Source organism: Pipra filicauda, unplaced genomic scaffold (assembly GCF_003945595.2).
Source record: "Pipra filicauda isolate LSUMZ 115617 unplaced genomic scaffold, ASM394559v2 scaffold171_size1565689_pilon, whole genome shotgun sequence".
NCBI lineage: Eukaryota > Metazoa > Chordata > Aves > Passeriformes > Pipridae > Pipra > Pipra filicauda.
In genome coordinates this window covers 1,354,150-1,370,129 of record NW_024104229.1, presented here as the reverse complement: position 1 = coordinate 1,370,129, position 15,980 = coordinate 1,354,150, and the positions used below count along the sequence as shown (strand labels likewise).

Sequence of the window (15,980 nt, the reverse complement as noted above, 5' to 3'; positions counted from 1 at the left end):
TACCTTTGCTGTTCCCAATCTACACAGGAATCATGTAGATGCACCTTCTAGTGCAGCAGAAGTACGTGAGTTCTCCACCTCCCCGACCTCAGTCTGAGCACTGGCACTGGAACCAGGGCACTAAAAATGTCATGCCCTGTATTTGCAGTCTGGATCTCAAGGAGACCATGGCCAAGCCACAATCCCCATGGCCACTCAGGGGTTAAAAAAAACCCCCAAACCCACAACCAAATCTATCTCCTACATTTTCTGTGTAATTGAGATCACAAATAATTGAAGTTCCCTGCCAGAGCCACTCCTCTGCCAGCCTGCTCCTGGGAGGTGCTGAGTGTTGCCAGGAAAATGGGCCAAGTGCCCAATTGCACCCAAGCGACTTTGCCACGGCCTGATGCTGCAAAGGGGCCTCCAGTGGCCTTTGTTGCTACTGAACACCTTTGGCATCACCATCGTGGCATAAAGGGCCTCAGTGTCAGAGCATTCAGCCCCACGTGAGTTGTGGGCATTCAACACCTTCAAAGATACAGCCCGATATTTGTAAATCATTTCAATTCTTCAGGTTTCAAGTTACTTGGAACTAAGAGTGCCACATAAAAAACAGTGCAGTATTCCCTAAAGAATATCAGCTATGCTGTGATTTGGATGAGTTCCCTGGCATCTTAACTGCTACTTTGATCCTGCAAATTCCTAATCCAGTATCTAAGCACCTTTCTCCAACAATTGCAACTATTCAATCTTTAAAAAAAAATGTCTTTATAAAAAACTTGCCCTGATTCCATTGGAGCACTATGGTCCACTTGTAAAATCAGCATTAGATGGACTGGTGAAAATAAGACATCAAGCTCTCTGGCCTTCCAAGTAGACATGACTCTGCTGTTATTAAAATCCTCGTGTGTTTGCACACAATAAAGGATAAAAATAGTAATGGAAATTGCTGAAACCTAATGTTCTCTGATAAGAGGAGTGGTGACGTATGAGTATCTAAACCGCTCGTCTCGCATGGCAGACCACGTAAACCTGCATTTTTTATTACTACACACACAGACCACGCAGACACGGGTGGAGTAGCCCTTCGCAGCTCACAGCCCATGCTGAGGAAGAATTCCCACTCTAAAAATTGTGATTTCCTCTTGCTCTTCCCTGAAAAACTCCAGGTTCTTTGCTCTCCTCATGCTAGCCCTCTGCACAAAACAGGGCACTGCCTGCCCTGCCCTCAGTGAGGGAATGAAACTTTCTCAGCAGCTGCTGCCTCTCACCTCATCCCAGAGCGCTGCTTGCACCGGAGGGAGCCATTCCCAGGCTACTTTCCCTCCTTCCCTGGGCAGCAATGCCTTGTAGTCACTCTGGTAGGAGCTTCATCTCCTTGAGACCATGAGCATCCCTATATTGCTTACTGAATTCTGCACAGAAACACATTTTCAGAAATCAGAACACTTATGAGTTACGGGGTTTCTTCCCTGAGCAAACAGAATCTTAAACAGACCATATAAAAAAACTTAGTTAACTTAATGTTGTTTATTTTCGTCATTGTTTTCTGGGTTGTTGGGTGATGGAGAGGGAGGTGGTGTTCAGCTGCAGCAGTCACTTTCTCATGTGTTATCTGCAACGAGGAGGACAATAGAGCTCCTCTTTCTATTTTTCAAAAATAATAAATTTCACTCTTTAAAACAATATGAAACTTTATACAAAAAAATCCACTACTGTGAGAATTGTCTAAATTAGAAAAACTTGGCAATACTGCAGTGTCCCAATAATATCTGTGTGAAAGCTCCAGTAGGAACTTTCCCATTAATCCAAGACACACATTCATAAGTGACGTATGGGGTGCTCTGCATACAAAATCATGTACAAAACATTACAGACTGGCTCAGAAGTTAAGCCTGAAGCAACGGGCAACAAAAAGATCCCATTGATTTGAAGGCCAGAAGGTATCATCCCACGCAACTGTTTGCCTAACCCAGACTACTCACTCATTGTAACTTTGTACTGCGGCTCAAAACACCAGTGCAGAATCCAAGCTTAATCCTTTCTTCCAGAATTAGCCAAATTAGTCACAGTTCTTTCTGTGGCGGCTCTTTTTTTGTAATTGTGATGGAGGGCAAAATGTTACCCACGAAAGACACTGTTTATAAAATTCACGATGCTGTTTCTTGCCTCATCATTTTATTCTTTTGTGTATAAGTACATTGTAAACATCCTGTTTGAGTCATTCTAGCCACACCTGACCTCACAGTCTTTTATCAGTAAGAAATACACTTGGGCAGAAGCACTGCTTATTCTACTCCAAGTAGCACAACAGCTTTACTCAGCAGATCCACATACCTGCTTAATAAATGCTTTTCCTGCATAATCACTCATTTGATTTAATTTCCCTCCATGGCTTGTTTTTTTCAGTGTGCCTTTTCCCACTCTTCTTCTCAACCCTCGTACCCTTTGCTGGAGACCACCATCCTACTAACTTCATCCTTTCAGTTGTACTGCAGGAGATGGCACAAAAAGCTCATTTGCCATGCAAGGAAAATATTTTTTGTATAATCACTGTATTTTTTCTATTATCTAAACCTTTTTTGATGTGAGGATAGATGTTTACTTGAAAAAATTAGTGATAATCTAGTTTCACTGATAAGCTGTTGACCATGAAAGCCCCTTCCATTTCCAAATGACTACTTTGGTTTCAGAGCATCCAAAGCTGTTGCTTTTCTTAGAATCAGTCCTTGAGTTTTCAGTTGCCCAATTCTAAAAGACATGAAGCTTATGAGATCATGACTTCTGTCCATCTGCCATTCCCTTATTCAGCTCAGCAACTTTTAAGCTCAATGGCCAGTTTCAAGCCTGAAGCACGCAGGGCTCAGAGAAATAACGTTCCTACAAGTTTCATGAAAATTGAAGCCTGAGCTGCCACGTCAGAGTAAGAACTGCCACTTTCAACTCAGTCTAAATGATTAATGCTGAAAGTCAACTGGCAGCTGGAGAGCCACAGGCCTGTTGCCAATGGAGCAACTTGTTTCCGCTGGCCTTAGTGACAGATGAAGGATTAAGAAAATACTTAAGTTAGTAGTGAAAATGCTTTTGGGATAGTCTGACAATCAAAGCAGGCATCAGTGATGAAGGTATCAGTCAGGATTTCTATGCTTTCCATGCTTTATCAACATGAAAGTTTTCCTAAGATTTCTTTTTTTTTCCCCCCTCATAGTTATAGCTCATGGATCATAACATGGATCATAACCATCTTACTGAACCTAACTCTCATTGTCGATTAAATCTGAGGGTCAAATTAAGCAAGAGCTTGGTTCCACTTAGGCCAGAGAAAGGATCAGGTAACCAGAAGATAATTCAGCATAAGAACACGTTCAAGGTCTAGTTTGAACAAGGTTTAGTCAGTGAGCAGCAGCACAGACAAGGAACCAAGCCATGAGCTCTGTCTGGAAAAATGAAACGAAAACGTCCTAGAAAGAATAGACCTTCTGTAACTTTTTGATCATTGTTTCTCCAGGAACCACACAACCTCTTCCTCTCTGTGCCACTCAGCTCAGACATGCAGTTATGTGAATTAAACTTCTGTGGAGTGGGAAAACCCATGAATCCTGCACTCGCAGTCCACATGCCCATTCTCAGCCTCTCAGACCCTTCCACAAGCCTTCTCTTTCCTTCAGATGTACACTTTCATATTCCCTTGAGCTGTCTCCTAGGAGCTATGCTTATTGTTGTTGTATCCCAATGGCTTTCTAAGGAAATTGGAGAGATCCCTATGCACTTCTCTTTTCTCACTTACTTTTTATTTCCTTTTCCTTTTTGTCTCTCTGGATTTCCAAAGATTTGGGTCTGTAGTAAAACTCCACACTATGGTCAGTTATTCCATGAATCCAGAGGGGCAAACGCTTGTCCTGGGACCTAATATGGAACTACGGTAGAAAAGGAAGATTTTCTCCCTTCTAACTAAAGATGCTGACCAAGAGGGACAATGCTATTAAGGGAGGCTGTGAGGCTCTTTCCTGCCCTTGCCAAAATTCCTTCTTTTGGCTGGAGACAGTAACCTCTTCTAGTGCCATTAACAAGAAGTAACAAGAGAAAGGCTCAGTGGGCAACTGCTTCTGGAGACAGAATGAGAGAATCATTATGCCCAAGAGACAGAGAAGTTATAATATTCCCAAAGACTGCAAGTAGGAGAACCTCAGGGACTAGCAGAAAATATTTCTCTGAAAACTTGGATTTATGAACATGAACCTCCATGTTCAAGTTCCCCAAGAAGGCCGGGGGGAGCTGTTCATTGCCAGCTCAGAAAACAAAATGCAGGTTTTGTTTTGCAAACAGAACTCAGACTCAAACTCTGCATTTCTTGTATTCTCATTTATATTTGACACTCAAAAAATCAGAAATCTGGCAGCTCACGGATCTGCAGTGCTATGATAGCTTTACAGTACAGCGAGTCCAAGCTAGAAAAGCAAAAATGCACCCCAGTGCACTCCCATCACCTGATGATTTTCTTTATAACAACATTTCTTTGACCCCAACTCACTTTTAGCCTGAAGAAGAGTCAAAAATTGCAAAATTATTCTGAAAAAATAATGCTTGTCTTCCCAGATTAAACACTATGAAGAAAAAGAAACAAATATTTGTGGGTTGAGACCCTCATCAAAAGCCCAGTGAAACCTGTGGGAATCCTTCCAGTGGCCATAGGCTTTCAACTAGATGTTATATCATGAGTGATTTTTAAAAATTAATTCTAAATTAAGAGTCAAATCTCACTGGTATTTAATTTGTTGCCAGAAGCCACACAATAGGCCTTTGAAGCAAAACTCCTAAAATGCCTAGTAATTCAGATGAAATGACTCACCAATGCTGAACACATAAGGCACAACCACGCCTCCTCCTGCTCTTCAGCTCCCTTAAGACACTATTTTCTCTGTGTTTGGTAATATATCAAAATATTTCAATTTTAATTGTAGATTATGGCTGGCAGATGACAGAATTCTGATAAGTGGTGACTGGTCAGACAGTGCCTTCTCTGTCTGGGGACACTTCCAACAAAAGCTGAGTATTTATTTGGAACAAGTCTGTAACCCCTTTCTCTAATAAAGCTGAGACTGTTTGGAAGCTCTGTCTCACTGGGAAGGGTATCGGCAGCAGATGGAGTAGGAAGGCAGGGGGGAACTAGTCCCTGCTATTCATTTTGAAATAAAAATGGCATATGATGTGTCAGGTGCCAGCAATCTGCACAGGGAGAACTGCCCCAAAGGTGTGAGAATCCGAATGACAGACCCAAACATGTTGGTCCCTGAGCACTGAAGCTCAGGAACTCAAGTTTCCCATAGGTTTGTACCACATCTAAATTTCCCGACATCTGTTGTAGGGGCAGGAGCATCACACTAAAACTCATTTTAGGAGAGCTTGTGAAGCAATATCCTTCCTTAGGGATGGAAGTAAGGCCCAGCTGCTTAGACTCACAAAATGTGTAGGAACTTGATAGGACCAAAGCTTTTACTTCTCTAACAAGGATAATTAAATCTCATCAGTGGATTTAACAAAAAAATATTAGCACATCTAAAATGTGACTTCATAAGTTACACTTCCTCAGGAAAGCAGTGAGAACTGCAGGGACAGAAGCAAAACCTTGGATCTTAGCACCATGACCTCAACTAAAATCTCACTTCTGACACACACCTTTGTTTCACAGAACAAATCCCAGACCCAAACCCACTCCACTAGGAAATGCTTTAAACCAGACTTTGAGGTTTAACTGCCATATTACTGAAATGAAACATGTTTCTAAATTGGAATATTTTCCTTTAAAAAAGCAACCAACACTTTTGCCTGACTTTTACAAGGCAGTATTAAGAAGATGCATCATTGCATCACTCCTTTTAGCACTTCTTTAAATATCCTGGTTGAAGGACATGCTCCAATTGCCACGGTGAGTCAACAGAACAGACTCAAGAAAATTTATATAGGATTTTATCTGACCAACACAAAACCACCAAGAAAACCTCTGCATCATTGTGGTTGGTCCTGATTGATCCTGCCACCTTACTACAAACAAAGCATTCGTTAGAGGCATTTGTTTGCTTTCCTTTTGCCTGGGGGCAAATCTGGTATGGGTGAAAGCCACAAAACTTAATGGAAACTTTTAACGCAGAAAGGTCACAGGATCAGATTTTGTTTCTTGCGTGAACTGGTTTGCTTTTTCATTAGATCCATTTGTTTTCTACGGTTGGGTCAGAAGATCAAGTTTATGGAGTTAAACTGATGCCCAATTCTGGGTGAACTGTTCTGGAAGAAAAGACAGAAAAGTTGACACCAGCGGATAGAGATTAAAAAGTTCTGCCTAAGCAGTGGCGCTTTTTCTGTTCACATCCAGAAAGTCACTCTTCAGCCCAGTTATGCAATCACACAGTTACTTCATTTTTGATCTTCAGTTACAGCCACATTTCTTGAAAGCTGCCCAGAAAACCTGGCTGGGACTCAGGTAAGGAAAGGGAGATTGAGTGGTGAGTGAGTGAAGGAGGCCAGGTCAAGCCTGAGCCTGACCTTAAAGGAGCATGGAGAAAAGAAAGACAAGGAAGTGGCATCAAAAAAGGGGAATGGGGGTTCCTCAGTGTTGCCAGGGAGAAGGAGTGTGTTCCCAGATGGATAAGAGGTCAGTTCACTTTGGCAGCAGATGGGGAAAAGGTGGGAGAAGGAGCAGTGATAGGACAGAGAGCCAAGGCCTCTTCCCTCTGCCAGCAGGGAGGGCAGGGGATGAGAGAGAGAGCACTGATTCCTGCTGTTGGGAAGACACTCAAAATGCCACCGACCCCAGTCAAGCCACCTCTTCCTCAGCAGCTGGACTTTCTAGAGCACCAGGACACAGATGTAAGTGAAGTAGAAGTACAGTAAATAAGTTTCCTGGTTTTGCCAGCTCCTTATTTTGCCTATTTTGGGAACCAGTCCTTGAACATAAAAGAGTTGTGAGGAAATGGCTGTCATGATGCCTTGATTTCTTGAAAAATGACTCTTGTGACAGTCTCCTGGGAGCCCAGAGTATTCAGAATTTTAGTTCCCAGACACTGGAGAAGTAGCAAAATTCACAGCAGTCTTCAGCCTCCTGGACTGGGACCTGATCTGAAATGTGAAAGCTGCAAGTGATCACTGAGAAAAGCAATGGGAAGACAGAGCTTGGTCAAATAGGAAAATAAATAAATATTTTGGTGAAAAGATGTGTTTTGAAGAGCAAGCATGAGGGGAAGAGAATTCTCTAGGTGTAGGATCACACCAATATGCATGAAGATCTAAGGAAAGAACTGCGAATTACATATCTCTTCTTCCAAACCTTCAGCCTTCAGTTTCAAATTTGGGCACAAATGCTTGGACTCCACGTTTAAAAATTAATCACATAGAGGACTGCAGACCTCAGAGCACATCTCCACTTTCAGTAACCAACTGAATTAATAAATACAGAATCATAGAATCATTAGGGTTGGAAAAAACCTGCAAGATCATCAAGTCCGACTTTTAAATTCGTTCATTGCTGCCACCAAACTGCTAGAGAATCATAGATTATGCAGATCTTTAAGTATGGCGTGCATCAATAGTACTTTCAATATTTCCTGCCATTAGAAGGAGAAACTACTGAGTCATTCTCACAGGGCTGGATTTTGAACTGCTGTTGGTGTCTTGTTTTAGAACACTTATCTTCCCTAGAAAATACTAATTCACATACTGATCACAAAATATTATTGCACCATGAAGAAATGTCTCTTTAAAAAAAAAATCCACCAAGAAATTTTTTTTCATAGTTAAAAGCTGGACAGATGAGAACGAGAACACATTGCTCTACATCCTGGAAGAGATACAGACCACAAATACAAGTCAAACATAAAAAACCCCGTAATAATAACAACCCTTCAGTATTGACATACACTGTTCCCTGCTCCCCTTTCCAGAACATTGAACAGATCCCAAGAGGGAGCATCTTTGGGTTGTTCCAAGCAAGCAGCTGGCTCTGGTGATGAACAAACAGGCTCTGGGCAGGTTACAACTGCTGGCACAATTTAACACTTGCATAAAGAGAACAACAGAGATGACACATACAGGTGTTGGAACCAGGCAGCACTCTGGGAAGGGATTCTGGAAAGCTGGGGTGGAGAGAGGGGGAGAGAGGAACGCAGTTTGGGCTGCTGGGGGAGAGACCTGATGCTGAAAACACACAAAGCAGAAAATGCAATGACCCAAAAGAAGTGTGTAGCTGGTAATTTGAGTATGAAAGCCTAAAGTCTGTGAAAAGGAGGAAAAGGTGAAGCAACTGGCCTTCCAATTCTCTGTGCACTACTAAATTCCCAAGATCAGATCCAATCCCACAGAACACACTGAAGGAGCAGGTCACTGTTCCTTTTGTTCTGACATGGGCTGCCGGTGGAAACTTGTAACCTGCCTCCTGGAAGCTTTGGCCTTGGAAGGGCAGGGTTAGACCTGGCCCTTTCTAGGACAGGGAAAGTGCAGGTGGTTGGTTACAGTAAGAGAAGCTTCCCACTCTTCATCCCTCAGGATACTGCCCGGGTGCAAGGCTCTGTTCTTTAAACAGGGCAGATTTGTGTCCATGTACATTCAACAGAGTTTAGGAAAATCATGTCGCTGTTCCTGCCACAGGAGGGAGCAAATAAACAAAATCAACTCTAGAAGCTCATCTTGAAGCTGCTGTTACACAGCTTGTAATTCTTTAAAAGGCATTAAACAGCTTGGGGATGGCACTGCAGGGTGTCATCTCACCTCTGGCAGCTCCTGGTCCACAGCACCTCCTTTTGAAGCAGCTAAAAACTTCTCCATATGCTCTGGATACCTTTTTTAAAAAAAGTTCCAGTAACATTTTGATCTTTTCTGTCATTCTGGGTTAGATCTCCATGTTAAAAGTAAAATGTGAGCAGAATGTGTTCAGGCCTGGGAACTTACCAGTCTGGAAAGAATTCTGGAATCTGATTTTCTTTACTATATCTTATTTGCTGAAATGTCTGCATGACATCTCTCTGGGGTGAGCCAGAGTTTTTTTCTCTGGTCATTCTACCTATTTGGAAAGTTCAGTGCACAATGAATACTGAATACAGCTGTACTTCTGAAATGTATCTTGGATAACCTTATCTAAATAACTTCATTTGAAAAGTGAATGGACTTTTGTGAGGGGAACTGTCCTAGATAAAGGGATATTTTTTAACTCAGCAGCTATTTGAAAGGGAGAATTTGAACATTTATTTTATGTTCTTGTGGAGAACCACCATGTGCTTCCAAAACTAACATCTACAAATCAGCAAAGAAAAACACCAAAGAATGAGACAGCAAGAATTTAAAAGCCTTTTACATGTGAAAGGAATCTAATACAAGAAATGTAACTTATCAAGGATGTAACTCTGGTCTTTATATTCAGTGGCTGCTTGCTTAGAAATGTTCAGGCTTATGGTGCTGGACAAAATAATAAAATGACAAACTGTATTTTCCTATTGCTGAGAAAATAGTTTTTACAGAACCCTCACCAGCATTTCGAACTGTAATAACACGAACTATATTAATATGCACAACAACAAATTTTGGCTGTTAAATATATACTAACTTTTTTCTGGTGCACTCAACTGGCTTTTGGGAAGTTCTGCTCTGTTCACTAAGGGTAAGATTTGCTTTCTGCCTGAGAGGCAGCTCCTTAAGTTTCCAACTTCCAGGAATATGCTGTGCTCACATATAGAAAGGAGAGAAACAGCTCTTCTAAATAACTTTCTAACAGCAGTGGGATGGCCTGGAGCACTAGGAAAGGTACAAGAGTGCGATTTTGTCAAACAAAAAACAGAGATTGCTTCTTTGTCCCAGTGGGAATAAATTTTCCCAGTTTCTGCAGTCATTTCAATTTGCACTGATGCAGCAGCCTCGCAGGGGTCACGGCTGGGATTTCTGGGTGACAACTGGTGCCTCTACTCCCTGGCAAGGGACTCCTCTCATCGTGGCGCTACGAGGCTTCTCCCCCAGCAGAGAGAAGTGCAGCACTTGTTCGCTATCGGAGTTCAGGACGGCTCCCTCAGGGCCCGACTTCAAGTCTCCAGGAGAAAGTGGGAACCTTTCCAGGGACTTCCACGCACTTTTCGTCAGGCCCTGGCCGATCCACGCGCAGCGTTCCCACGGCGCAGCGACAGCTTAGCTCCCCGCGTCCCTTCCCACCTGAACCCCCTGGAAGCCCTTAACCCTCTCCTGCACCCTGCCCTCCTTCACAGCACATCCGACCCACGCTCTCCCCGGGGTGCAGGCCCGGGACACGGCCCGAGAGAAGGAATACGGAGCACGGAGCCCGCCGGGAATACGCAGCTCCTGGCGCCGCTCCGGGCGGGGAGCGCGGGATCCAGCGGCCCCTGTCCGGGATGGTGGGGTACGGCGGGACGCCTCGGTGCATGCGGGGGGCTGGCAGCCCCTGCCAGCCCCCTGCCCGGGGGTGCCCGACCCCCGCCCAGCCCCTCGGCGTCCCGCAGCCCCCGCAGCCGCCGGTCGGTGCCCGCCCCGTACCTGAGAAGTCGGCGAGCGCCGCGACCTCCGCGCCGCACACGAGGACCAGGCAGGAGAGGAGGCGGAGGAGCCGCCCGGGCTCTACCTGAGCGCGGCGTGGCAGCTGCCCCGCACCCCCGTACCTCATGGTGCGGGAGCGGGCGGCGCGGGGCGGGGGGGCAGCCCCGCAGACTCACATGGCGGGGGCCGGTCCTGGCTGGCGGCGCGGCCCCCCGGCCCGCCGGGCGCCCTCGGGGCTGCCCCGACCCGCGGGAGGAGGAGAAGGAGGAGGAGGAGGAGGAGGAGGATGGCGAGGGCGGAGCGGCCCTGCCCGCGGGAGCGGGTCCGGCCGGGACGCGGGGGCGGCGGGGAAGGGACGCGGGATCCCGGCGGTGCCGCGCCTGGCACTGCCCTGGGCGCGCATCGTGCGGCCGGGCTGACTCAGACCCGGGGCACCTCGCCCGCCCTCTCCCGGCTCTCCCCACCCCTCTCCGGGCAGTTCGCGGTCCCGGCGCCTCCCTCCTGGCCCAGCGGCTCTATTTCGTCTTCTCCCCCCCCCCCCCCCCCCCCCCCCCACCATTCGTGGTCGGCAGTGGCTGGACGACTGTCACAGATTTACACACACAGCCCGACTCGTGATATTTCCCTGCTTGTATTTTTCCCAAGACAGGTGCAAGGTGCTCCCCGTCACTCCCTGTGTCCCGCAGCGCACCTTCCCTGCTTCAGACCTCGTCTCCCCTCATGCCAGACCCTGCCTGGTTTGATGCTCCAGCCCAGCTCCCGCCCTTACACCTTGGCTCACCTGTCTCCGGGGGAACCCAGCTGATAACTATGCCTTGCAGGATCTCTGGACGAGGGATTTCAGTGAGCAAACAGCCACTGCCTCTTCCATGTTGCAAAAGAACTTCCCCTTTCTCAGTTTCCTCACGTTGTTGCCTGACACCACCTTAGCCAGTAGCTTTACGACTTGAGTTGTTCAGCGTAGCTGACTTCTAAGTGTGTAGGCTTGGCTTAAAGTTTTCACTGCAAAGTGAGAAAACATCTTGAAATTACTTTGAGAGAGTTCAAGTTGTTCCCTGAAATCTTTTGTGAGAGTGAAAAGTAAACCAGTGGGAAATTCAAACAAATTGTCATGACAACCTGCTAAGCCACCTTCAAATATAATTTGGAGCTCCTTTTAAAGGTATGAGAGATTAAAGGGAATAAATCAGGACACTCATTTCCCAGTTCCTGTAAGAGCTGCCCTCAGAAAGAGGAGCCTAGAACCAGCACTGGAAATGGGTCATGAAAGCATCCTCTGCCCTGGGGCTGTGGTGGGGTATAAAACTGGTAGACAAGAACACCCAGCTGTTTACATCCTGCCATGCATGTTCACACACCTTTCTCCAGAAAAAAAACCAAAAAAAATGAGTGAGTGGGTGAGAGATGATGGAACCAAACTAATTCTGTTAAATCCGTTCCTCTCCTCCCGTTCCAACTGAAGTTGGATCACATCCAGATTTGAATTTCCAAACTGGCACCTCTTTCTGGAGGTTACACTGAACTTTGACCAACTTGATCTTCATGTTTGAATCTGAATCCACTTTTGTTCCTCACCCTCTACCTCTTCACACACAGAAAAACAACTGGGTAACACAGTTATGCTTCCTTGGGCAGATAAAAGCAAACCAGGTTTCACATGAACCTGTCTGAGGTCAGGGACATTCCATCAAGCTTTACTGAACTCAGATAAATGGGATCAAAGGTGCGAAAATAACGGCATAAAACGGCTCTGAAGCATCTGCAACTGCAAACACAGATGGGAAGAGGGAACAGTAGCTCTGCCAGGTGAGGCTTTTCCTCCTGGCTGCTTCAGATAAGGACAGTGTTTGCCTCTGAACTGAACCCGTTACCCTCTGCCTTCCAACTGTGGTATTGGAAGGAGACTTGCAGGAGCCTCCAGCTACTCCTCTCATGTTGCCCCTTGGTCTTTTCATACCTGGTCATTCAACCTGACACTTCCTGTGCTTGCTGTCTCAGGTCAGTCCCATCGAAGGCAGAAATGAACGCCAGGGGAATAACTAGCACAGATTTTTACCCCACCGAAGAAAGCATTGGGGGGCCATACCTGGAGATTCTAGAAAGGTGTTTAGATGATTAGGGTGAACTTATCTGTCTTCCCCAACTTCCTACTTGCCATAACTTCATGTCTACCATAATTTCAGGTTCTATGGAATGTAGATGTCAACGATGGCAACTCAGTCCACTGTGAGTGACCCTGAGTACACAATGGATCTGTGAAAAGTACACAATCAATGCAGGAGAATATATAAAACATCAAAAATCACTGGGAAATATCCTGTACTCCTGCTTGAAAGGCTTTAGATCCATCAGGACTGTTGCCTAATGAAAACTTGTAAATCTTCTCTTCCCAGTGAATTGCTTCTTCTAGCCCGGTGGTGCTATAAGGAAAGGACCATCCCATGGTGCAGGAATGAGCCTGGTATGCTTTTGGCACTGTACAGGTATAACCCAAAGGCAAAGACAGTTTCCAAGTGGAATGATTGAACTGGGAGAGGTTCAAAATGTAGGTAACCTCCAGGGAAGTGAAGCAGTGAGGGTTGAATAACAACACAAGAGGCAGTTGAGTGCTCCTGTGTGTAGACATCTGCCTTTCAGGGAAGCCTTCCTGTGGAGGAAAGCAACTTATGGACACTGTGGCTGACAGGAATTGAAGCTTTCAGTAAAATGGCATTGACATTTTTATATATATATATATATATATGTATGTGTATATGTATCTATATCTATACATATATATCTCCCTCTGAATGGGGGCTACTTTGCTATTTGACATTAACCTAAAGTCTGTAATATTTTTGGTAATTCCTGCTATTCCCTGCTATGGGTAGTGCTTAAATAGTAAACTTAGAGATGGCCATGTAAAACACAACGCAGGAAGGGAGAAAGTATTTATCCTGATGTGCAGAATGTGTCTCTCTGCCATAGCCTTGAAAGCACCTTTACAAGCTGGCAGTGCTCAGTAGTTGGAAGACAATATAACTAATCCAGACATGTTCAGCATGTAGAATCTCTCAGCCTTGGCATTTCTTCATTAGCAACAGGAGTTAGATTCCGTTTTTTTTTTCCCCCAAAGAAAAAAATCATATGAAAGTCCTTAAGTTAGAATCCAGGCTAGATAACACGTCTGCTTCACACAGTTTCTCTCTTTTGAACTTGGGCCGAAAAGAAACCATTTCACAGTGTCAAAAATGCAGGAATTGTGTTTGTTGCATGAAAGCTTTGCAAGAGCAAAGCCAAAATCTGAGCACTTAATTCCCCCCGCCCCATACTATTCATTTTTCCCTGAACTTCAGCCAAACTTCCAATTTGAAACTCATATCATGGCTTAGTGTATGGAAATTCCAATAAAATGAGTGCTGTCAGTTAGGAAGTAAACAATATGAAATAATAAAAGTTAGAGTTAGTTGGACTAAAATTTTCTATTAGTGAAAAAAAATCACAAGATCTATAGCACAGTAACAAAAGTTGTCAGAATTATATAATCAAAGAAATACTTTTACACACACACACATATACATATATATACTTCTCCCCATTATACCTCCTACTGCTTTTTCTTCTCCTTTTCTCCCCAGTATTTTTTGGGGGAGATGACATAAGTAACTTTCATTCTCTTCTCCCAGAATAAAGTTTGCAAGAAGCTCACTAATCTTCTCTTTGGCTTTTGTGGGTAAACAAAAAAATAAAATCTAAGTACAGAATTCCAGGATTTTCCCACATTTTTAAACATTTTATATTCCAGCATTCTGACACAGACGGAATCTACAGGACAGTTGAAACTGCTCTGTTTCTATGGAAATCGGTGTCAGACCAGTTAAAACAAAGCACATGCTTTACAATAATCACTAAATAGCAATTATTTAAAATAACATAGCACATTTTTCACAATTCAACCTCTATTTCTATGGATACAAGAATGAAAATAGTGGTAGAGGGGCCTCTCGTATTTTTTCTAATTCTTAATGGGTTTTGGATGCTGTAAGTTCTCACAGGGTGCTACAGATTTTAAGTTCTAACAAGATGTTCAAGTGTGCAGTAATTTGAACTTGAGAGGACCAATTCTGTAAGCCCCAGTGAGGAAACATTCTCATGCATCCAAGTAGAAGTTTGAGTGAATACAGAGTACAGTACTTCAACCAGCAAGTTTAGAAGGAGGGGAAATATGTGCTGTTTTCTGCCATTTTTTGACTTGCTTCAGAGAGAGCAAAGTTAGCTAACAAGTACTGAGTTTTGTGGCCATGAGCTGCTTCTTGGCCAAACTAACACTGACATCATAGAGACCCCAACCACTTCACAAAAAAGATGTAACCCATGAAGCTTTTAAAACCAATCTCCTCATGTTTCATTCTGAATGAAATCTCACTCCAGTTTCCTCACCACACACAGCACAAAGGTCCCTGCTCCTCATCCTCCTGAACGCTGCCAGTTGTGCTGGCACTTCTCCTGTACACAGATTATTTTTCTAGCAGTGCACCTGGCACTTGTATAGACACGAAGTAAGAGGCATGTCCCATCTCACAGAGCTTACCTCTGGAAACAAGAGAAAACAAGACCTAAGGTGGCGGAAGAAGAAATATACCAAGAAAAAAGTCCTGGCTTTGTTGCTCGTGCCCTTTTAAAGGAATCTCTCATCACTTCCTGATATGACTCTTACCCAAAAAGGCTTTGTGTCTTGCTTCTCAGCTTAGGAAGGACATTAGGACAGAGTTGCTGGGTGGACCACAGTCTTGGAAGTCAGTCTGTTTAAGTGCCTTATTATGGATTTATGAGCCTGCCTTTGACTGGTTGTTGTCACTGTTTCCCCCTGAATATGTATTAAAGCTAAGATTTTCCAAAATGAGTAATGATCGTGTGCTTGACATTTAAGACAGCAGCTTTTTAAAGCCACAGAATCAATGTCAAAGTACTGAAAAAGTGGTGGCTTTTCCAGGAGCCTTGAAAAAGTCAGGACTCGAGGTCTCTCAAGTTAGGTATGCAAAGGCATGGAAAACTGGTAGTATTTCAGAAATGAATATGATTATATGTTCATCTGGCAAGAATCACAGAAGCATACTTCAATTTACTGAAAACTGGGCAGCTCAGGAGTTACTACTTGACTCATCCACTGCTTACATCTGTTGAACATGTAGGCACAATAGAGCAGATGAACTTTGTCTGAGATGTCTCAGTCTTGGTCTCTACGAATGCAGCTTGCTGAAAAACAGACTTGGAGGAGGAAAATTGTCATAGATATAATAGAAAAAGAGAAAGAAAAGGATATAGGTTTCCAAATGCACAACAGCAGAACATGTAAGTAACCTATCTTGAAGTAAAACCAACAGTGAAACCAACCCTCCCCATCCTAATTAAAGCCTCTAACAGCTACTGAGGCAGTGAGGGGAGAGAATAATTGAGCTTCAACTTGAAACTAAAATAATTTTCACTAGCTTTCT

At 44.2% G+C, this 15,980-nt stretch overlaps 1 protein-coding gene across 3 annotated transcripts in view; it reads right to left on the bottom strand.

Annotated features, from left to right (window-relative positions):
- EVA1C (eva-1 homolog C) overlaps positions 1-11,349 on the bottom strand; it is a 31,874-nt gene extending 20,525 nt beyond the window's left edge. For 2 of the 3 annotated variants that reach the window (XM_027744238.2, XM_039379645.1), the window contains exon 1: positions 10,507-10,753. In XM_027744238.2, the coding sequence (XP_027600039.1) occupies positions 10,507-10,633 (127 nt within the window). In that variant the 5' untranslated portion in view covers positions 10,634-10,753. Of the gene's footprint in view, positions 1-10,506; positions 10,754-11,287 lie in introns of those variants that run through there. The other variant, XM_027744240.2, reaches the window with a different exon arrangement.
- Between the last annotated feature and the right edge of the window lie 4,631 nt (positions 11,350-15,980).